This window comes from Terrapene carolina, unplaced genomic scaffold (genome assembly GCF_002925995.2).
Source record: "Terrapene carolina triunguis isolate 2854851 unplaced genomic scaffold, T_m_triunguis-2.0 Scaffold495, whole genome shotgun sequence".
Classification (NCBI taxonomy): Eukaryota; Metazoa; Chordata; order Testudines; family Emydidae; genus Terrapene; species Terrapene triunguis.
In genome coordinates this window covers 2,588,025-2,612,857 of record NW_020664846.1, presented here as the reverse complement: position 1 = coordinate 2,612,857, position 24,833 = coordinate 2,588,025, and the positions used below count along the sequence as shown (strand labels likewise).

General features: G+C 41.4%; 1 protein-coding gene across 6 annotated transcripts in view; it reads right to left on the bottom strand.

The window, feature by feature from the left end:
* Nucleotides 1-24,833, bottom strand: part of GPATCH8 (G-patch domain containing 8) — an 88,554-nt gene that overhangs the window by 26,764 nt on the left and 36,957 nt on the right. For 4 of the 6 annotated variants that reach the window (XM_026658672.2, XM_026658673.2, XM_026658674.2 and 1 more), the window contains 3 exons: nt 23,353-23,425; nt 7,392-7,459; nt 6,832-6,918 (listed from right to left, as the gene is read on the bottom strand). In XM_026658672.2, the coding sequence (XP_026514457.1) occupies nt 6,832-6,918; nt 7,392-7,459; nt 23,353-23,425 (228 nt within the window). Of the gene's footprint in view, nt 1-6,831; nt 6,919-7,391; nt 7,460-9,451; nt 9,497-23,352; nt 23,426-24,833 lie in introns of all 6 variants that reach the window. The other 2 variants (XM_024205036.3, XM_026658675.2) reach the window with 2 other exon arrangements.

Here is a 24,833-nt window from a genome sequence, read left to right as displayed (position 1 = left end):
AAAGCTGCTTGTGTTTTGTCAATGGCCTTGACAAAGTTCTTCATCAGACCCAGTTTGATGTGTAAGGGTGGTAACAAAATCTTCCTTGATTCAACAAGTGGTGGATGCTGAACACTTTTCCTCCCAGGCTCCAATGACTGTCGGAGTGGCCAATCTTTCTTGATGTAGTGGGAATCTCTTGCACGACTATCCCATTCGCAGAGAAAACAGCAGTACTTTGTGTATCCAGTCTGCAGACCAAGCAAGAGAGCAACAACCTTCAAATCGCCACAAAGTTGCCACTGATGTTGGTCATAGTTTACGCACCTCAAAAGTTGTTTCATGTTGTCATAGGTTTCCTTCATATGGACTGCATGACCAACTGGAATTGATGGCAAAACATTGCCATTATGCAGTAAAACAGCTTTAAGACTCGTCTTCGATGAATCAGTGAACAGTCTCCACTCATCTGGATCGTGAACGATGTTGAGGGCTGCCATCACACCATCGATGTTGTTGCAGGCTACAAGATCACCTTCCATGAAGAAGAATGGGACAAGATCCTTTTGACGGTCACGGAACATGGAAACCCTAACATCACCTGCCAGGAGATTCCACTGCTGTAGTCTGGAGCCCAACAGCTCTGCCTTACTCTTGGGTAGTTCCAAATCCCTGACAAGGTCATTCAGTTCACCTTGTGTTATGAGGTGTGGTTCAGAGGAGGAGGAGGATGGGAGAAAATGTGGGTCCTGTGACATTGATGGTTCAGGACCAGAAGTTTCATCCTCTTCCGACTCAAGTGAGAATGATTCTGGTGCATCAGGAACCGGCAGTCCTTCTCCGTGGGGTACTGGGCGTATAGCTGATGGAATGTTTGGATAATGCACAGTCCACTTTTTCTTCTTTGACACACCTTTCCCAACTGGAGGCACCATGCAGAAGTAACGATTGCTGGTATGATCTGTTGGCTCTCTCCAAATCATTGGCACTGCAAAAGGCATAGATTTCCTTTTCCTGTTCAACCACTGGCAAAGATTTGTTGCACAAGTGTTGCAGCATATGTGTGGGGCCCACCTCTTGTCCTGATCTCCAATTTTGCAGCCAAAATAAAGGTGATAGGCTCTCTTAACCATAGTGGTTATACTGCGCTTTTGTGATGCAAAAGTCACTTCACCACAAACACAGCAGAAGTTATCTGCACTGTTCACACAAGTACGAGGCATCTCTGCTCACTTTGGCTAAACAGAAATGAGTCCCTTTGCAAAATCAAACACTGACAAATAAGAGAGCACAACACTGTATGATTTCTAGAGCTGATATAGGGCAATTTGTTCAGCAGAGTGATGTAAGCTTCGTTATGATTGCATCATCCATGACTTCTAGGAATAACATGATGCAATTCATATCATGTATGACGCAATACCAGCTTCAGATTGCATCATTCATTGTTTTGCCTAAAAAGCAAGTACTGTCCAAACCCAGTCATAGATTTATTCATAGATCCAGTCAAAGATGTATTTTAGTCATTTCTGGTTTAAATTGAGATCCCTTCCCTTTATAACTCACTTATCCTCCGCCATTCCCAAGTCAAGGGTCGTATATACTGACCCAATAGCATATCTTGAAAACTAGAGCCAATCAACAATTTTAAGCATCATTTTCGTTCTCAGTGACCCAGAATTAGTAAAGTTTGACTACATTTATTTCAGAAGCATTTTGGCTGTAGAGCAGTGTAATAACACAGAAAATATCATATTGCCTCTATATAAATCCATGGTACGCCCAAACCTTGAATACTGCGTGCAGATGTGCTCGCCCCATCTCAAAAAAAATATACTGGAATTGGAAAAGGTTCAGAAAAGGGCAACAAAAATGATTAGGGGTATAGAACAGCTTCCGTATGAGGAGAGATTAATAAGACTGGGACTTTTCAGCTTGGAAAAGAGGCAACTAAGGGGGGATATGATAGAGAAAGTAAATAAGGAAGTGTTATTTACTCCTCCTCATAATACAAGAACAAGGGGCCACCAAATGAAATTAATAGGTAGTAGGTTTAAAACAAACAAAAGGAAGTATTTCTTCACACAATGCAGAGTCAACCTGTGGAACTCCTTGCCAGAGGCTGTTGCGAAGGCCAATACTATAACAGGGGTCAAAAGGGAGCTAGATAGATTCATGGAAGATAGGTCCATCAATGGCTATTAGCCAGGATGGGCAGGAATGGTGTCCCTAGCCTCTGTTTGCCAGAAGCTGGGATTGGGTGACAGGGCATGGATCACTTGATGATAACTTGTCTGTTCATTCCCTTTGGGGCACCTGCCATTGGCCACTGTCAGAGGACAGGGTACTAGGCTTGATGGACCTTTGGTCTGACCCAGTATGGCCGCTCTTATGTTCTTAAACAAGACTGACTGGAAACTTTTGTACTAACATGTACTGGAGAATAAATTTCCCTCGTGTTACATGATAAAGCATGCAATGGCAACAATATTATATCTGGTATATTCCTGGTGACTATTAAACTCTGGGGTAAAACAAACCATAAGCACTCTGAAGAGTGAAAGTGCATTGTAGCACCTTGGAAATGGCACCTGCAAAAAGCTGATCATCATAAAATGAAATTCAGGTTGATTTTCTGTATTACAGAAGCAACCCTTAGTACCATAGAGATTAGGGTTTGCTAGCATTTCCAAAAACGAAATCCTATTTTTAACTGTTTAAAAATAATGTCTCTGTGTTGCATTCAAAGTAGTATAACAATCTGTTGGGGAGCAGTATTCTAGACTGTCAATTAGTTTTACTTTAATCATGTTCTGAATGATAACTAATGTATACATTCACTTTTGTTAATTATTATATAGTGAAGGTCTTATGTCTTAAACTAACACTGGCACAAGAGAGACTGGTACTCAAACTGGCATTGGATTTCACAAAGGACTCCTGGTAACAATCCCCTTTTCAGCAAGATAGCAACCACCAGCTAAGGGATCAGAAGTATCTGTTTTAATAAGAAACAGTGGGCCAAATTCACCACTGGAATAAGCAGGCACAGCTCCACTGAAGTTACTGCCAATGCACCTGCAATGCATGTGGCCTTCTAGGGCTTACACAGTTCAAAATATCATGTAAAATTTATGCTGGGTTCAGTCCATGGTGAGCAGTGGTCACCAACCTTTCCCAGTTGTTCCATTATTTTATCCTCTCACAAAATCTGTAAGAAATATTAAGATTATCATATGTAAGAATACTATATGCATAAGTGTATCCAGGCAAGAAAATGACCCATGATTGAGGGCTGCAACCCAGTAAAATTCAAATGAAGGCTTATCCTCATTTGATATTTATTTATGAACTTGAACCAGGAACGCTGCATCACAAAACAGTAGCTTCACTTACTGAGCTGCCACACATTCTCCATTAGCTGTAAGAACCAGAAAGCCAGATATTCTTTATATCAAGTACAGGTCGATGGATAGATTCCTCCATTCCTTCAATCCTGAACTACAAACATCATCCACAATGTGCTTATGCACACACACATTGTTTTACTTATCCAGCTTATACATAAAAATGTTGGGTGACCATTTTGAGATACATAAGGCCAGATTTTTCAGAGTAGTTAACATTTTTACACCACTTTATATGCTCAAAGCACAGCTTTCAGCTTGAAAGGATTATTTTTGTTAAAATTGTAACTTCAAGGTTGAGAAGGGGTTTCTAAACAAAGCCTACATTCTGAACTGAAGTAAGTCTAATGCAGTGCTGAAATTATGCATTTATGTGAGACGAGAACCCTTGTTTCCTCAGAGTTCATCTGCACCAGCTGCTCCTCTGAAGTTACAGTTTAAATTTGTAACCTCAATTCTTTCTACCACAAACCAGTTGTGATGTCACTAAAACAAGCTTATGACTCTTTACAGGGAATAAATACCTGGGGCAGATGAGCTCTGAATCCTCATGCTAATATCCTTAAAGAACAGAAAATACAGGAAATAGAAAAACCACCAGCATACATGCAAAAATGCTTCTAAATACACTGGCTAGGATTTTCTCCAAGAGGAATTAGTTGCTTTTTAATGTTTTGACTCATGTGTGAATTATGTTTTTTAAACTGCTAAAGGTGAGCATTATACAGGCTGACATATTACTATAGTGCAAAATTAAGTTAAAATATTTCTTAGCGCACACGGGAAAAAATCCTCACTAAGATCTTATTGTTATAAGGTTTTACAATTTTTTTTCCCAAGGGATTTTGAACATTTAGCTAAAAATCTATTCTAAGCCATAGCTTCAATATGAAGAATGTGTCTATCATCTAAGGACATTGATATGAAAAAAGTAAGGGTTTGAGTCTAGAGCTGTTCAATATGAAGACGCTAGAAAAGGAAAGCAAAACATGAGGTTTGGAGAACAATGGCATTTAAAGTTCTGCTTCTGAAACCATGAGCACACTTCCTCCCCGAATCAATGTTTAAAAAAGGTTAAAAAACATCCTGTGGCCGAACAATATAACTCTTCAAATAGTCTTGTTCAGAATCTACACCAGGGAAGGAAATTAACAGTTTCTTGCTTCACTTTTGGTTGGAGAGCTATCTGAAATTCCTTTGAGACCCCGTGAATGGCTAATAATAATGTGGCCACAGTTGGCAATTACATAATTGTTTGCTCTAAAGCAGTGAAACTTGTGCTTGAGGAGACTTCCATAGATTAATACAGAAATGCAATAGCCTAGTGATAAAGCATGATAATAAAACAAATCTGTGTTGGGAGAAACTTGTCAGTGCTCTCAATAACAGTTTCTTAAAGAACATGCTCTGAATGCTGGCAAAAAGATAGATTTAAAAAACAGTTACAAAGGCAATACACATTCAATTGTAAAAGCAATACACACTCAATTGCATTTGAAAAGGTAATAGGAAAAACTAAGAACTCTGCTATAAAAACAGCAATGCAGACTAAGACAAGACATCATTACACAATTCACAGAAGAGAAGAAGGGCTTCCTGCCCACCAATATGTAAAGAAGATACACATGTATAGCCTTCAGCTGTTGTTGCCTGCAGATCCTTGGCAGCACAGCTTGGGGTATATTGTAGGGAAACCACCACCAAGGAAAACAAATTCCAGCTTTTAGTCACACATTGCTTTTGAACAGCTAATGTCAGAACTAAACCCCCACTCCTTGTGCAGTGTGTGAATGGTTTGTCGGACAGTATGCCACACCAAAATGAAAGACAGGGACATTTTTACTATATTAAAGTAGAAATGTGCCAAAGGGACATAAGGAAAAGTACTGTTTACTATAATCTGCAAATGACCATTTAAAAACATACTATTCTTTTAAATATGACAAAAGACCTGTTTAATTGCACTTCAGTTCAGAACTAAGGGGTAATTAAAAAAAATAATTAACATGCTGTTTATTTTTATAAGGAACAAATATCAGACGTTCATGTAACAGGCAAGTTAAGGTCTTAATTAATAAAGAAAAACAAAGCAAGAGGGAGCATACAGCTATTACTGTTGAATAAACTGCTTTTAGTGCCACCTACCTCACCAATGAAGTGATAAGTATTTTACAATTGACATGGCTTTGTTTTACTTTAATGCAGTTGGACCTCTGTCCACCACTCCCAAAAGCAGGGTTCTCAAACTGGGGGTCAGTACCCCTCAGGAGATCGCGAGGTTATTACATGGGGCGTCGCGAGCTGTCAGCCTCCACCCCAAACCCCGCTTTGCCTCCAGCATTTATAATGGTGTTAAATATATAAAAAAGTGTTTTTAATTTATGGGGGGGGGGTCACACTCAGACTTGCTATGTGAAAGGGATCACCAGTAAAAAAGTTTGAGAGCCAATGCTCAAAAGCATCAAATTTTAGGTGAAACGGATGCCTTAAATCTAGTATCTGCTACTTTTCTTCATCCTGATCACCTCTGATGTCCCAGGACAGCTGAATGAGCAAGTTTTCCCAAGATTTAATGTGCTTCACAGGAAATGGCTGGTAAGCAGAAGAAGGGGTATGGAACGGTGCAATACCCTGGAGACAACACACTCTTCATTGGCCTCAAAACAGGAAAGTCAGTTGTTGGTCCTGAACCCAGATACACTGCAATGGAGCATGATCAGTGCCAGTAGGGTGGTCCAATATTATTATTAAGAAACACAGTAGCGCATTGGCTTGCTAAACACAGGCTTTTGCAGACTATATAACAGGAAAAATTCTTGCTTCAGAACTGACACTGTAATACTGTATATTGGCAGCATATAAAAATTCTGCTAAGTAGATGCAGTCAATCAATTTTTTCCTACACCAGAGCAGCGTTGCTGCCTTCTAATAAAGCCAGCATTTATGCAACATTACAGTGATATTCCATTTATTGAGGGAATCAGAGGCAATACAAAGAGGTCTACTCCATTTTCCAGTTGAGCAATGTTAATATGAACTCCACCTGTTGATTTTGCATTAATTAGCCCTCCGTGGGCACGTTCAACAGAAAGCCAAGGGCTATAAACAGGCCACAGAGACTGACACTTCCTTTTTACCATCCAGATCAGGGATGAAGCACAGTGGAAGGGGGCAGTGTTGTGGAAGCTTGCATAGCTGTTGCCCATGCAGTTGCTGTTCTGTGACTAAACAGGGGACCTTCAATTGGCAACGCTGCATTCAGCAGCACAGCATTCATATTTAAAAAAAGGACAGCAGCAAAGCACAAGATTTTATACAACCAAGGGGTAACTAACTAGTGCCATCAGTACTGGAGTTGAATGACCAGACTGCTCGGTCCTATCAGAACTAAGTCTCTCCCATTCAGCCCATAGAAACTCAGGCATCAATGTGTTCATTTAAGTACCTTGTACTTCTGCCTCAGCTCTTCAGTGTCTTCTTTCTCCACCTCCAGTACACGCCTCCGTTCAGTGGCATCTTCGGCATAATCAAGCTTAGCAACAAGAACAGATGCAATTACTCCCGTAAATTCTTGGTGGTACCCAAATAGCCAAGAAAATGTCATTTATTCAACTGTTTGAAAACGGAATCTTTGTGAGTATTGTGCTTAACTTTCCTTGCTTTGTCATCCCATTGTCTACAAAATAGTTCATTAATCCTTCCATGCTGCTGGTTCCCAGCAGGCAAGTCCATTGCCAGTAATGGACTTAGCTTTATGGAAATCCAATTCACACAGCCAAGGAATTAAAGAAAAGACTCCAGGCCTCAAAAATCAGTTAACCACGGGTGACTAAAGTATATGTTTTGAGGAGAAAAGCTTTTCCTATAGCTCAGATTTAAGGCAAAGTTTTTCTCCAGCTTTGTTGCTCCAAGTTCTTACTTTTACATCACTCTCCAATTGCACTTTTGGACCCAATGTAAATTAAGTAATGTGTTTCAGAATAAGATGGATCAGGATCAACTTACCTCCATTTCCATCCGGCCCATGCCCATGACATCATACTTGACGACGATAGGGATGGGATCTGTTCTACCTGTAACAGAAACACACAAACAAGGTGAGAGGCCAAGTCTGCTCCAACAGCTCACTTTACACATTAGGTTTGGGTGGTTAGAGATCTTGCCTTTGAGTGCAGAGACCAGAAAGCTACAGTGAACCAAACACAAGCCATTCTCACAGCTTACATCCAAACCTGCTTCTCTCAAACCTGTTAAGGTTAAATGTACTCATTAGCCCTTTGGTGCTTATTACTGAGATTCTCAGAACATTAACCACAAGTACATTTTGCATAACTGGTTAATGTTCAACATTGCCAAGTCCTGGCACCAGGAGATTAAAAGGATCTTTCCTCATTACCCTCACACTATTAGATCATAACCCTGATCTTCTGACCCCTCAGTGGAAAAACAAGTACCAAACATGTTTTATTGTACAACTCATTAGTTTCCCACCAAGTTTTGCATCTTATTAAATAAAAAAATTAACTGACGCCATGGTAGCCAGAATTCTCTCATCAAAAAAAAAAAAATGAGCACTAATTCCAGAACAGGTATTTAATCACAACTTGCTTCCTAATGTTCCCACTAAGAAATGCTCTATTACTTACTGTGTAACCTGTAAGCTGTGAAAAGGACTAGTAGCGAAGAAAATTGACTTTGAACTAATCAAACTATGCTGGAGATTTTTACATATCTTTAATCCACTCATAACCAGCCAAACAAAGCAAAATGGGGCAGACAAGCACTTTACTACCACAGCTTTTTTACATCACAACTTGCACTGTTTGTTGTGATGTAAGCCCACTGAAAAGTACTTACCTTATCCGGTGCATACCTTGAGTAAAAAAACAGAATGTTTACTTCCCTTATTATGATTCTTGGGTCGGTGTAAACAATTGTTTTGTTATACACACATACACATATATTATACCTTTGGGCTAAAAGATCTAGTTTTAATCATGCCAAAATTAAGACACTATTTCAATCCACATGCACAAAAAAGGCTCAGTTCTTAAAACCACGTCAGAAAAGCCTCTGATTTACATCAAGTTTCTCTGTTCTCCAAGGGAAACTCTTTCTAGCTCCTTCAAAAACTATTAATCCATGGACCTCCAACTCCACAGGGACATAAAGGAGATCCTAAGGATTGTTAAAGACAGGTGTATTTTTAATAATTAAACTAGGAAATAAGTATGAGTAATTTCCACTTCAGACATGTATTTAGTTTTATATTTATAACTGCATTTTTATATTTTTGTACATATGCCCAGAGACCGTTTAGTTGGGCATGTTGCAAGTCCAAAGATAAAAGATAAAAATATTTATTAAGCCATCTCAGCCAACCCAAAACAGCTTTTAGCTATTTAGCTTTCATGTAGGTATTTAACAGTAAAATTTTCACCCAGATTAAGTTTCTCTTACGCCCAATGGTATAATAAGTAAGCAGTGACTGCAATCTTTAGCAAAAGGACCAAATTAAAGACAGGTTATAAAAATGACTTCCTAGGTGCAATATCACTTTCATAACGTCTCAGCCAGGGATTTACTGGTAAAAGGTAGACCCAATAGAATGATTGAGACCAAGTGCAAAAAGAATTTATTTTGTTTTGTTTACCAGTTTTTGTTTTGTTTCTGCAAGAATCATGATCTTTATATGCCAGCTCATTACCTTGGTAAACCCCTGTATACAAACAATGAGTCAGTACTTTTGCCTTCTAAGGCAGTCAAAGTTTTTAAAATTCATAAATTGCAGTAGCAAGTGCTAGTGCCCATCATGTTGGGGAAAATCAAGTTTGGACAGTATTAGAATTTTATGTTTAAAACTGATTTTTGGCAGTTCTAACAAACAGAAACATCCCTTCTTAGCAATACCCTTTAATGAACAAGGATCAGACAAGTGTGCATAAAGAAAGGAAAGGAAATGAAAGACCAAGCAGAAGGATGAAGGCTACAACAGAGAAAGTAAGCCTAACATATTGGTGCACTGATGACAAAAGGAGTAATTCAGTCTGAAAATAAAAAATTACCACTGCTAAGTTTACCATCACCACAACAAGTCCAGGATCAAAATGCTGTAAAAAAGAAACACCATTTGTTAGGCAGAAACCTTTAGGGGCAGAAAATAGGCCGCTTGCAGTAGGCAGACAGGATGGGTTAAAGGCTTCTTCCTCACCCCTCCAACCCCACTGCCACACTTCATCCTGTGGAGTGGGGGAGATAGGAGGTGGTCAGTTTTGAGCAGCTATTGTTTGTTATCACAACTGCTCTCGCTTATGATTTAGCAGGTGTTAGAAGATGTTTAGTTCCTGGTGATGAATCAGTTTTAAAAGATGCTGCATTTTTCAAATTCAAAGATTTAGATTTTAAAAATCAAGATCTTAAGATAATAAAAAATATTTTAAAGGGCATGAAGTCAACAAGGCATTCCATAAATGTATGGCGTTTTCATACAAGAAAAGGGAAATGTTACTTTTTAACTACTCAAAGTGCCGCCTTTGTTTTAAATATAACCATTATTATTTCATTAGGAGTGAGAGCTGGCTGACCCTGGCAGCTGGCCAAGCAGGCACCAGGTTCTAGCAGTTCAAGCACAAATTGCAACTACATACAGCGGTGACTGCTTCTATCACCAAAATAATGAAGGCACACCCAATGGCGTAGCGTGCATGCAACGTGCTGCCAGATAGAAGACCAGAATTTGGGTCCCCAGCTCTGAGCCCATAGGAACTAGGAGAGTCCAGTTTCATGCTAACAGGTTTCAGAGTGGTAGCCGTGTTAGGACTTGGCTACAGCGCATTAAGGGAGCCCCGGGCGCCCTAGCTCACTACCCGTCCACACTGGCAAGGCACGTAGAGTGCTCTGACTCCACGGCTAGAGCGCTCCTGGTACTCCACCTCGGCGAGTAGAATAACGTTTGATGTGCCCCCGCTGGAGCACCCCAGCGTCAGTGTGAACGAGGTGTTGCATTACTGCGCTCTGATCAGCCTCCGAAAACGTCCCATAATCCCCTTAAGTCAAGTGGCCACACTTGGCATTGTTTTGGATATGCCCTTTGAAAGCTTCGTTTCTGACAGCCGGCTGATTATCTGCTCTGAGACAAAGCAACCATTACTGTGGAATGCTGTGAGAGAGAGAGAGAGGCGCGGGGGGAGGAGGAGGTCTGCTGTTCTCTGAACTTACAAGACAGCATGCTGACATGCTCTCAGCCCCCCAAAAACCCACTCTCCCCCCCCCACATACACACAACACACTCCGTCACACTCCACCCCACTCCCCCCATTTGAAAAGCACGTTGCAGCCACTTGCATGCTGGGATAGCTACCACAATGCACTGCTCTCTGTAGCCATTGCAAGAGCTGCTAATGTGGCCACGCCAGTGCGCTGGCAGCTGGCAGTGTGGACAGACTGCAGCGCTTTCCCTACTGCGCTCTCCGAAGGCTGGTTTAACTCAAAAGCGCTCTACATCTGCAAGTGTAGCCATGCCCTGAGTCTGTATCATCAAAAACAACAAGGAGTCCTTGTGGCACCTTAGAGATTAACAAATGTATTTGATCTGTTAGTCTCTAAGGTGCCACAAGGACTCCTTATTTTTTTCAGTTTCATGCTAGTAAGCCACTTTGGCTGACTGCAGAGAAATGTAATGACTAGCTTGGGAACAAAAACACATCTAACCCTGCTGTCTGCAATGTGAAGCCTAGTGGGGTAGGATAGAGGACAGTCAAAGGGAAAAGGTGAGGGATCTCTGACTACCAGTGCAAAAAAACCAAACACATCATAGGTTAGCTCACGCTGTGATCTTTAGCATTTCACAAGTAGCCATAGATTTGGGTTCTCTCAGATTTTAAGTGAACCTCCTTAGAGCCGTGTTTAGTTCCTACCCCTCTAAATGGATTGTTGTTGAGTTCAAGGAAGGGCAGGAACTCAAATTGTTATATGGCTATATAAGATTGGCACCAACAACTAGTCCACTTCAGAAAGTGAATCACACAGACGACAATCTTATTTTTTTCTCCAAACAAATCAGAGAAGTTGTACTATCTCTAGAGCAAAGTCACAATCCCTTTTCTTTTCAGACAGTATTCATAGCAAGGATGATGTGACCAAAGCCACAAGGGGGATGGGAAATGTTTTGACCTAGTAGGAATGCCCTGGCATAGGTTTACTACAGACTCCCCAGTGAGGTAAGGGAAAAGCAAACAGCGTGTTTAAGAGTTATACTCTAGGAAGGTCAATCTCGGAGGGCTTGGCTACACTTGCAGATGTAGAGCGCTTTGAGTTAAACCAGCCTTCGGAGAGCGCAGTAGGGAAAGTGCTGCAATCTGTCCACACTGCCAGCTGCCAGCGCACTGGCATGGCCACATTAGCAGCTCTTGCAATGGCCAGAGAGTAGTGCATTGTGGTAGCTATCCCAGCATGCAAGTGGCTGCAACGTGCTTTTCAAATGAGGGGGATGGGGTGGAGTGTGACAGGGAGTGCGTTGTGTGTATGTGGGGGGGGGGGGGGGTTTTTGGGGGGGCCGGGGGCATGCAACCATGGTGGCTTGTTAATTCAGACCGGCACAAAACCCCCCCCCTCGCCCCCCCCCACAGCATTCCACAGTAATGGCTGCTTTGTCTCGGAGCAGATAAGCATGCCGGCTGTCAGAAATGGAGCTTTCAAAGGGCATATTGGCATGCCTTCAGTGATTCCAAAACAATGACAGGAGTGGCCACTTGATTTAAGGGGATTATGGGACCTTTCCAGAGGCTGATCAGAACGCAGTAATGCAACACCTCGTTCACACTGACGCCTGGACATTTCAGCCAATGCGCACCAAGTGTTAATCTTCTCGCCGAGGTGGAGTACCAGGAGTGCTCTAGCCATGGAGTCAGAGCGCTCTACATGCCTTGCCAGAGTGGACGCGTAGTGAGCTAGGGCGCCCGGGGCTACTTTAATGCGCTCTAACTCGCAAGTGTAGCCACGCCCTGAAATTAAAGTAAATGCAAGATGTTTAATTATTTCTTTGTTTCAAGAATGCAAGTAGCATTTCAGAACTCGTTAGGTATACCAAATATCTGCCCCCCCCCCCAAAAAAAGAGAGCAGGACTTTTCTCCGGATCTCTGAAAATTGTTCAGCCTTTAAATCTGTACTGCAAGTTACATTCCTTGCTGAGGCACTGCATCTGCTCAGTGATCTGCAAATGTCTGAAAGATAATCCAACAAGCGTGGGGGGAGCAGAGGAAATGGATTGAAGGAAGACACCTTGAGGAATCTCAATAGGTGTCAGTTCCTCTGAATTCAGTTATTTTTAATCACACAAACATTTCTTAAAGGAGTGTGTGATAAAGTTACTAAAACTATTTGATACTATTTACTAGCACAACTTTTGGTCTACACAAATTTTGGAAGGGATATTAAACCTCATGCTTCAGAGTTTAAGCCTCTCTCTAAACTAATAGAGACCAAGATGAGACCTATTGTTGAGAGATTACCCCCATATCTGATATTGGAGGGTTTTGCACCTTCCTCTGAAGCATCTGGTGCTGGCCACCGTCGGAGACAAGATACTCAACTAGTTTACTTGGAGATGGATCCAGCCTGGCAATTCCCATGTTCCTAATATTAATGCAGATTTATTTCTAACATATAAAAGAGAGGCATTGCAGCTAATGGATAACAATACCCCCTCAATACTTTTCTGACTGGTATTAACCTACTAGAAATTCAGAAAAAGAGATAGTTCCCATTGGAACTAACTTGGATCCCACCAGGTTTGTAAATATTTTTTTCTGGTAATATGCAATGTCTGATGCCTTCAATTTAAAAAAAAATAGGTTTAATATAAAAATCAGGATGTTCCAGCTAACAAACATGAAAATATCATGAAAGCTATTTGTGATCAGATTTTCATGCCACTTAATCAAATATGTTCTCCTTACTATAAACCCTTTAATGCCTGGTATGAACACACATCCAGCAAAAGGGTACTGGCCTGCTCCTGATCGCTATATGCCACTCTTAAGTAGACTTGATGTCTGTTAACCACTTGATACCAAAAGTCTGGGATTTTTTGCCACAAAGTGCATTAGTGCTTAGGTCTAATTAGCCATAGACTAATCATTAAAAATAGCCAACTTGTAGATATACTATAAAACAGAAGATGACCACACTGAGTTCAGAGGATTTTTTGCTTTTATTGTTATCCTCATAACACTAATGCAAATGAAACAGGAGATAAGTTTTTCAGGGGGTTCTAAATTGGATGTGCTTAAAAAGTACTAAAACTTGGAAACATGGTAAAAGCTAAGACGCAAAGCTGTCTAAAGGTAGCTCTGAAAAGTTAAGCATGCTTGATAATGGCATCATTAGGTTCTATGTTTACTGTGTCAATTAATTTGAATTTGCACAACCCACAAGTAAACAGTTATTTTGAACTACTCATTCCACAAACTCAACGTGGGCTCTGAAAGTCAAACTGGCTGTCTCAGTCACGCATGAACACTAGTAGTACTTATCCTGTTGTGGTTAGACCTCTAATTACTATACCATACTGCCTCTAAAAAAGGATTTGAAGGTGTAAAGAAGGATTTTATTTTCATAGTTGAAGACTGATTTTATTTTTATTTTTATTTTTTTACTCTAAAATGAAAATTTTGCCAGCACTTAGGACTCGTGTCTACAATAACTATATGACCACAAATGTACTGCCAAGTGGAAAATTCCAATTCTCTCATTTTGCACACCAGTAAGGGACTAACAGGGGGGTGGCACAGTCAATTCTTGTTGGAGGGCAACCCTTCAAAGGTTCAACAACTCCTCCTACTGCCCAACCACAAGTAGTATTGTTGAGCTCAGAAGAGCACCATTTACTACTTTAACTCTTGCAACACAAAGCAGATGAAAAGAAAGGCAAGCCTTTTTTAATACGGTGTATAGATGTGATCTAGCCCAAGCAGGAGCTCTGGATATCCTGTCCAAATCATGAAGCCCTGCAATGAAGGGCATAACCTGGGAAGCATATCATAGTAGGCATGCATGTCTATTTGGATTGTATTGAGCATTCCTTTGCTTATATAGAATATAAGCTGTTCAGGGAAGGAGCAGGGTCTTCCTTTGTATGTTGTACAACTGCGAGCACGGTGTTGGTGCTTGGTAAGTAGACAGAGCTAAGCAGTGGTTGTGTGGGTTTGAGACTACTTCGCGGGGCTGGGGGGCAGTTCATCTGTGACCAAAGCCAGAAATGGCCATTTGCACAATTTTATTGTATTATGAATAGTTCTGGCAGCATATCAGGCCCAAAACACACCAAAGTCTGATATTAGGTCAAGAGAAGATCATTTCTCTCCATTATGATGTACTCACGTCACTGAAAGAATAATGGATCAATTTATTATATTGTGTTCAAAGGATCCACAAAACCATCATTAAGGGAAGGATCTTGTACATTATAAACAAGAGTGGCAACAGTTTTGCTCTCAGAAGGAGGCTCAGACCTGATGCATAAAGTCAAATCTCCCTTTGGGCCCTGTTATAACTCATGTATTTTGACACAGTAATGGAGACAGCTATTGTAATGGAAATGTTTAAAGGTGTGTTTTCCAGTTTCTTTACTTCCTAATTTTAAACAGGAATCTATGGAAAGCATTTAGGTTGCAATGTCACGCACCTGGAAATCAGAGTATGTCAGAAGTTAGGCTGCCCATTCAACCCTCATTCTGCCGCTGGTGATATGTTTTTTGATACAGTCCTTAATTACAATACTATTTTTTTCTATAGGACGTCTGTCTCATTTAGTGCCCAGGAGAGACAGCGCTCTGGGAATAAGGCAGCAGTTCAATATTTTTATCCTCATCATTCGTAATGGATACGTTATTTATTCTACATCAGAGCAGCAACAAATGCTAAATTCATTGCCTCATGGTCTTTTTCTAGGGAGCTCATCACGGTAGTATTTGAGGGCCTCACAAACTTTTTTCCCCCATTGTGAGATGACAGCATTTTTACCTCCATTTTATAGCTGGGCAAACTGAGACAAGTACTTTCCTCAGCATTCAGTGAATCAGTGACAGAGCCAGGACTAGAATTCAGGACCTCCTGACTCTCATTTCCCCCAGACCACGCTACTTTACTGCCAGAGGTGCTGAGCATCCACCGCTTCCATTGACTTCAGCTGCTTGAGTGCTCAGAACTTCTGCCTATCAGTCTCCAGGCGTCTCAAAGGTGGGTACCCAGAAAATGAGGTATACACAATTAGTGGAAACCTGCCAAAATTTGGTACTAGTGACTTGTTCAGTAGAATACCAGAAGATGGCCATTAGAAGCAGGGAGAGAACTGGGTTCTCCTGTGAAGCAACCACAAGACCATCCTTTCTTCTTGCAGTCCCCTGCCTTGCTCTCTATACACCTATGAACTTCTCGTGTTAATGAGGCAGGAATCTTTCAAAAAGCTTAAATCAATACACAACTGCGATTCTTTCCTTTAGCACAGGGGTGGGAAAACTTTTTGGCCCGAGGGCCACATCTGGGTATGGAAATTGTATGGCGGGCCATGAATGCTCACGAAATTGGGGTTGGGGTGCAGGAGAAGGTGAGGGCTGGGGATGCAGGCTCTGGGGTGGGGCCAGAAATGAGGAGTTCAGGGTGCAGGAGGGGGCTCCAGGTTTGGGTGCGGGGTGAGGTCTCCGGCTGGAGGTGCGGGCTCTGGGGTGGAGCTGGGGCTGAGGGATTTGGCATGTAGGAGGGTGCTCCAGGCTGGGACTGAGGAGTTCAGAGGGTGGGAGGGGGATCAGAGCTGGGGCTAGGGCATGGGAGGGGTTCTGGGGTGCAGCCTCCAGGCGGTGCTTACCTCAAGCAGCTCCTGGAAGCAGCGGCATGTCTCCCCTTCAGCTCCTATGCGGAGGCGAGGCCAGGTGGCTCTGCGCACTGCCCCATCTGCAGGCACTGCCGCCCGCAGCTCCCACTGGCCGGGAGCTGCAGCCAATGGGAGCTGCAGGGGTGGCATGCAGAGGCACTTGGCCACGCCTCCGCCTAGGAGCTGGAGGGGGGACGTGCTGCTGTTTCCGGGAGACGTGCGGAGCTGGGGTACACGCATGCGAAGTGGCCCTTGACCCCACACCCCAGCTGGAGCGCAGCAAGCCCCAGACCCCGCTCCCCAGCGGAAGCTCAAGGGCCGGATTAAATTGGCTGGCGGGCCGAATGTGGCCTGCAGGCCGTAGTTTGCCCAGCCCTGCTTTAGCACCATATACCTTGTGCTTTGAATGAGGAAAGGGTCCTGTACAAAAAACAGGCCTTGTCTATACACAGTTTTTGTACTGACTTAGTAGAGATCATGTAAATAAAAACTATCGTAATGCATATGCACAAGAGCCAGAAATAAGGTTGCATATACAACCTAAATCCTGACATTTTCTAACTTTCAACTGTTTGACTTTGCAACCCAAATAAGATTCTTTTAACAGTTTAAACAGTTGTGTGTGTGTAATTCACTAGGTTTTTATAAAAGGAAAAAGCTAAAAACACTAAGTGTTGCTGTAATACCTCCCCACCCCATGCAACATCAATAAGGTTTGAACCACGAACCTTCAGCACAGCTTGGGTTACAGGAATATTAGCTGTGCAGCAGGTAAAGGCAGTTTATCCTGGGGAAAGGAGTGGGCCTCTGGGAAAGGAGCTCATGGCCCCATGTGGTCACGAGGCACATATGCTAGGTTCGGAAGGGTGGGCTATCCAAAAAAGCCCAGCAATCCCAGAGAGGCTGTCTGCTCCTAGATTCCCAGTGCAGTGTGTGTTGCTGCTGCTGTGGAGGCAGGTGTGGCTGACCTTTCAGAATAGTCACGTTCAGTGATTTTGACATGTTGTCAAAATGTTGCTGACAACATAAGCAACAAAAAGAATGACGACTTTCCACAGCATCTCAACTAAATGCCGTGAAACAGAAAAGGCATTTCTCTGGGCCAAGGACCTTCTCCCTATTGCATGCAAAGGTGTTTGCACTCCCTGCCCCCCTCCCCTCAAGGTCTCCATTTTATAACAAAGTATTAGGAAACCTAAATACTACTAGTTCCTTCTGTAATTGAATAATGAACTGACTTAAGCAAAGAACCCCAAAGGCTGCCACTTTCCTCAATGCATCCCCCATCTATTATAACCACCATATATTTCAGCCCCCTATGTAACTGATATGAGAATAGAGACATCACTAGGTGTAGCTATACCACCTTTAAATAAAACACTTGCATATTAAACCCATTTTCCGCTCTCTACAGTGACTTCCCACAGAATATCAAATCAAGTTCACGGTCTTGGTTCTTATTTTCAAGGCACTCCCCAGTCTACATGAAGACTTCTGTTGATAATTTTGCTCCTCTGGCCCAATGGAACTCTCTACAAGACGACGGGTAAAGCTCATCTTTGGGGGAGACGGCACTTTCGTGGGGGCTGATCCAAGACTGTGAAATGAACACCCTTCACAGGAACTAAGGACCATCACAAACCGCGTCCTTCTGCTGCCAGTGCATGACATTTCCTCAGTGTTGCTTTTTCTAACAAATACACAGCAACATTTGAAAAGACATCCTACCAAAACAAGACACTCTACAGCACACATGTCTCCTCCAGGAGAAGAGATGAGAGAAAACACAAAACATGACAGATGTTATGTCACTTTATGCACTACTGGAAGGCACTCAGATACTATGGTGATGAGCACAGTATATGTAGCTAAATATTTCTATGGCAACAGTAAAAGAGCACAAAGGAGCTGCCTCAGCCTCACCAGACGATTTGAGAAGCCAACATAATTAAACACTTCAGAGCCCCAGATTTTTACCGACAAAACTCCCTTCTTGACCAAACAAGCAGAACCAAAATGATTTGATTCAGCAGAGAAATATTAACTTACACTAAAACAACCGTTACACAGACAAAGTTATCAGTTAGCTATTGGTTAGCGTAGCAAGATACTAAATTCTGATTCACGTATCTCTGAGGCACCAAATTAATATTCTCTTGGACAAAATATATGAAAGTCATCAACTAGATCTGGTATCTCCAATCCAGTGGGAGCAGTTTAAATCAATACTACTACAAGCTTCAGGTATGCTAACTGCCTACATTTACACACAGTATTGCAGTTTGAGTAATTTCTAGTAAAGGGAAGTTTAACATGACTTCTTTAAGACATTAATTTCTGTGTTCTGCATAGAAAGGAGTTAAGAAAATGCACATGCTGCTAATAATACTTAAAATAAGTGAATCTACTAAAGAAATGCTGAAGGATCGTTATAATTGCGACACTTTGCTCACAAAAGCAACTGGACAACGGCAACGTTATTCAAGTGTGAACCTGAGGCAGGTACTCAAGGCAGAGTCAGTAAATACTCCTGTAGAATCATCATTTATATGACAAGAACAGATCACTTGAGCCATCCAGACTTATTACCTACATTTTCCACATTGCTCACAACATTTCAGCCAATATTTTACCCACTGGTTCTCAACCTCTTCCATTCCACGATCCCATGTTACTAAAGAAAAATGTTTTGCAACACCTGAATTGAGTGTTTTCTCTCAAGCTGCTTTTGTGATCCTATATAGCCTCTAACAGAACAGATTCTCAACTTCTGAGAGGTAGCACACTGTTCTAATCTCCTTGTCTTTGTTTATGGTTAGTCAGCTTCACAGCACTGATTACCACTGGGAAAACCTGTTCTTCCCCTCTAGATTCAGCTTAGCCTCCTCACAGTCCTCTTCTGGATCTCTTGCATTCCTTTTCTGGTTCATTCAGAATCCTCAATCTGTGCTTAGTCCTCTCCTATTCAATCTCACTTAGCAGGTTTTCAGTGTCTCAAAATGAAAATTAGTGGGAGCCCCTCTCACATACCTATTCTGTATCTTTATAGAGAGTTGTTCCTATACTGAGTTTACTGACTAGGTATCTATTGGTCCCAGATGCTGAGTTGTATTTTTCCAGGTGGGTGCTTCACCCCCACTCCACCTCGAGACCCCACCCTCATTCTGCCTCTTCCCACCCCCACTCTGCCCCCTCCCTCAAGGGCTCCCACCAGCAGCTAAACAGCTGATCAGCAGCCCCTGCCAAACAGCTGTGGCTGGTGGGTGCTGGGCACTCCCTTTTTTTCTTTTGTGGGGCTTGAGTCCCAGAGCACCCACGGAATTGGCACCTATGCTATTGGTGATCTAACTAGCCCAAGCCCCTGAATCATCTCTTACACATACACACACACACACACTCCCCCCACTCTCCTCTCCCAGAAAAAGGGAGAAATGGTTTGCAATTGCCACAGTGTTGCTCCTGACAAAACCACCCTTATACAATCTCTGGAGCAAAATACCTTCCCAAGCCACTCTTTACTGTCAGTGCTGAAGGTGTTGCTAGGCAACTGATGAGCTCTATTCTGTGTTGTTTTTTCCCCCCCATGTTTGTTGGCTATTGGTTTGGCTAACATGCCCTTACTGTGTATAATAATGAAACCTGTTTACCAAAAATGTGTCAACATGAGAGAGATATAGGGCTGAATTTGTGTATGTATGCTTTGAACCAAACAAATGTTAAACAGTTAGCTTCATAATGTTAGTAGAGTCACAGGTGGCAGCCCTGATCAGAGCAGATATTTGATATACCCAAGTATGTTCTTCAATTTTAAATCCATAAGTTAAGAGAAGCTATATTTTAACCCTATGAAAGTCCTTTTAGGACAGTGGTCTTCGAACACTAAGCATGTGAATTATCACTATATAGGGACATCAGACAGATGTTTGCTTATGCAAGCAATTCTAGATTTCCTATCAGCATTACAAAAATGGTTACCAAGGCGCTGATATCTTGTAACAGTCATATCACAACTCCATTATGCGCAGTGTTGTCCTGTTTTAGGAACTTTGTGGAGAATGAGCTACCATATGAAAGAATCAGTACTACAACAGCTATAGTTAATTCTGCCACTGGCCATTGCCAAGTGTGAATTTGGGAACTCCCAGCTACTATCCAGGCAGGGAAGATGCAGAATTATGCACTCTCAACTTGCTGGCTTTGAACCATGTTACAAACACAGACAAAGCCAATATACCTCAGAGACAGCGGTGGCATAGAAAACTGTTCGTAAAGGAACTCAGGAGGAAGGGGTGGGTGAAAATAATGTTCTGACCCCATTTGAGGAGGTATACCATTTAATGATTGGCAAGGATATTGTGACGTGTACCTATTCCCTACTCTGTTAACTGGAAGTCAGGGGAAGCCCTTGCTCAGATGCCTAGAATCAGACTTAAAAACTACATAAAAATGAAAAAGCATGTTGAAAAGTATCAACTTTGTAACCTGCAGAAGTTAATCGTGACTAGATGCACAAAGTCATCCCAGCTGATAACACATGATTAGTTCTCATGTGTTGCTTAGACAATGTAGAGACCACTAAAAGTGTTACGCACTTTCACGATGTGCTGTCCTGAGCCAAACCTAATGTGTTACAGGGTAGGATGTCTGTGAGACACAGGTGTCTGTTGACACAATCCAGCCATCGTGTTTTAGATCTTCCGGTAAGTATTTTTCATCCTGCTTTCAGTGGGTCAAAGTCTAATCGGATTCTTGCAGGGAGGTTGGTAGGCTTTCAGAGCAGATGACCATACCATTTTAGAGAGCAGGACTTGGCAGTATAAGCAAAAGAAATATTCAAAAACCTTTTAAAGGGTTGCACCCTTGTAAAAATGGCATTCGGCAGCCAAGGACAGGTGTTAATCTCCACCCATAACTGCTGATAGTAAGGGACAGTTAAAAAGTGGATCTCCTTTGACTACTTTAGCTAAATCTGATGATGGCCATAGAATGTCTTTATAATGTTTAGTTTCATTTACTAAATGTTTTAGCTGTTTTAATTCTGCACTAAGCAAATAGTCAGCATGGATAAGGTAATCAATGCTCTGGGTTTCTTATTCCTAACATGCTTGGAAATCTGCTTTGCTCATTTTTGTCTGTTTTCCTAGCGATTCTCTTCCATCTTCAGTGCATTATCGCAGTGGTTTTACTTCTCAAGCTTACAAAGCAGGCGTGAAGGTAAGGCCCAGCTACTACTTTTCCTGGATGTAGCTACTTGAATTTTAGATCATTCAAAAATTAAATAAAAACAAAGAAAAAATACAACTTGCCAGTGGGATAAAAAAAAATACTCAAAATGAACAGTGTCAGTGCCATGGATATTCTGTACAAGTTCTCTTGTTAGCTATCGCCATGAGGGGGGGACCTTGATACATCATCATACATCGATCAAGCAATACTGGGACAAAAAAGTTCTCCTCTCCCTGAGCTCCTGTTTAATGTTATCCATAGAGAACAATTCTTTGCACTTCAATAGCACCTTTCAGCCACAAATTTCGATATGCTCAGAAAAGAATGCATTAAAATTGACTCAGACTTGGTTGGATGGTTTTTCCCCTTCACCTTAATTACAAAAGAGGAGGGAGATGTGAGAATATCCCCATGACTGAGATCCACAATTTCCCTGCAACTCCAAGTCAGTTTCAATTACCACCTGAGATCCAAATACCCATCAGCAGAAGGCAGGGAGAAGATTCAAAGGCTCACAAACTACGATGTGCAAATCTCAGTTTGGATAAAAATTAAGAAGTTAAGATGCTTGTGTGAACCTATGGAGGCCCCCGGCCTCTGTGGTACCTCTCTCCTCTGCCTCACTCCTAAGCATCTGCTTTTAAACTCAATGGCAGCGAGGGGTGTATCTAGCTTCCTCTCTGATCCCTGATACCTCTATATTTATTTGTGACACACAATGAAGTCTTGGGCATAACAGGAACAGATTTGATCAAAACTTTCCTGTGTGTGGTAAACTCCGTTCCAATACAGAAGCCCAAGGTATGTCAATTACAACAAGTTCCTGAACTGGGCCTACAACACTAGTACAAGAGAACTGTATAAATACCATGCATTAACAAGAGAAAATTGAGTTTAAACTGACACCAGTTAGAGGAAATGAAAAGTGTTTTGATCATTAGATGCAGCCTTGTTTATGTACACACACTGGAGAAGTTAGAGCGCCTTTCGTTTCTACAGGCTTTTAGTATACATTTCCACAGTTCAAAAGGACTTAATTCCTCTCCAATAGCCTTCTGCAGCAGAGAACACTTATCTCTAGTGGGATCATTGCAAGGATACGGGTCCCAAATTGCAAATTCCCAGATCTTTACCAAATAAATAAGGACCACTGCAAAACAGATAAAGGAGCCAGAGCTAATTTCCCCCCTCAATTAAACTGGTGCAACCTACCACACTGATTTGAGTCAGGCTTCTCTAGTATAATTGGTGGAAGAATTTGGACTAGGCACAGCAAGAGAATGTAAGATGCTTATTGGTACCAACTAGCACCAAAAATGTCTGAAATAGACATGTTATACCCATAGTAACTATTTATTGCTAGAGTTATGGAAATTAGTAAAATTCTTGACCGAAATAAGCCTGTCCCATCCATACAAAACCTCTGCCACCACTTCAGTCTTCAGTGGGCCCTTTTACTCGCCTTCTAATGGCTTCTGACACCATCAAATGTTCACAGAAGTCATTACATCTATTTTTTATTTGCAAGTTCCCCTTAACACCAAACATCTGCATGTTCCAGCCAGACAAATATCAACCTAATTTTATAAACTGCACAAACTACCTGTTACTAGATAGGCAGTTAATTCCTCTCCCTCCAAAAACAACAAACAAGGTGATTCACAAACCTACATATCACACACCCTATATATTTAAGGGAGGCAGCAGCTTCCACTTGCAATTTGCTAAACATGAAAATTAAACAGTGCATTTGTTTGGATACATTAGCATTTGGGGAAATCTAAACTAGAAAAACAGCAGAAATAATTAACTATTTAAAAAAATGAATCTGGCGTTGAATCTGTTTCTCAAATACAAACTTTTGAACTTACCCTGAAGTGATTTTCCCAATCCCTGGCCCAGCTTCCACCCATGTTTCTGGAGTAAGCGGTGTCCAATATTATCCTGACAGACAGAACAGAGAAAACAAACCAAAAATATTCCAATAATATATTCTTCCCTTCCCACTGACATTTAAACATGAAACGAGCAAGAGATTTTCTACATATGTGCATGCAAAAAAAATGCTACTGAAAAGGCAATATATGCCCAATAAAAGGGAAGACAAATGTCAAAAAATTGCTGGCTAGAATTTTTCAAGGGGGACAGGGTATTGGGGTGGGTCACTTTCTGATGGTGTTCTGGGCAACTTTTGTGCATAACATTTAAAATAAAAAAAGCAATATGGGAGAAAATAAAGTGTACCAATAAAAAAATTGACACTAAAAAGCATTTAAAAAGCATAACATCAAGTTATTTATACAATCATATCCATCACCTAGACAGCACTACTTTTAGATTGTTTTTGTAAAGAAAATCTACATCGTGTTTAGTCATTTTGTTTATGTGTCAGGCTTTTATAATACTGAGTAAGTTGTAAGTGCAAGACTGCCCCACCACTAGAAACCAAAACACAATCATAGCAAAATCCAGGCTAGACTTGATTGGGTTTTTTTATATATATGTATATATATAAACTAGCATGCAGCCAATATTAAACTGAAAAAAAGTGAGGTTAGTGAAACAAAACAAAAAAAATCAATTAAATAAAATAAAATGAGCTCAAGCACAGACTGGTGATGCATTTCACATGTACTAACAAAAATACTAAGATGTTAGAATGAAACAGGCCTAGCAATAAGTTAACAGCAAGGAACCATTAGTGCATGTAGGGAAACAATAAGCAGAATGTCTCATCTTCCTAAAGAAAAAGAGCTATTGCATGATCAAATAAGTTGAAAGGTATTGGTGCAGCAATAAATGTCAGCTTTTGACTTGGACTAAAGAAAAAGGGTTCATTACATTTTACAAAAGAATCCTTCACAGAAAACAAAATACAAGAAAGAACGTAAGAATAGCTATATTGGATCAAACCAATGGTCCATCTAGCCTAGCAATCTGTCTCTGACAATGGCTAGTGCCAGACAGTCCAGAGGGAATGAACAAAACAGGCAATTTATTGAGTGATCCATCCCCCATCATCAAGGGCAGCTTCTGGAAGTCAGAGATTTAGAGACACCCAAGAGCAAAGGGTTGAGTCAGTGACTATCTTGGCTAAGAGCCTACATTAACTTATCTAATTCTTTTTTGAATCCAGTTATACCTTTGGCCTTCACAACATCCCCGGCAGAGAGTTCCACAGGTTGACTATGCGTTGTGTGAAGAAGTACTTCCTTATGTTTGTTTTAAATCTGCTATTAATTTCATTGGGTGACCCCTGCTTCATGTGTGATGTGAAGGGGTAAATACTGCTTTCTGCACACTATTCATGATGTTATAAACCTCTAGCGCAGGGGTCGGCAACGTTCGGCAC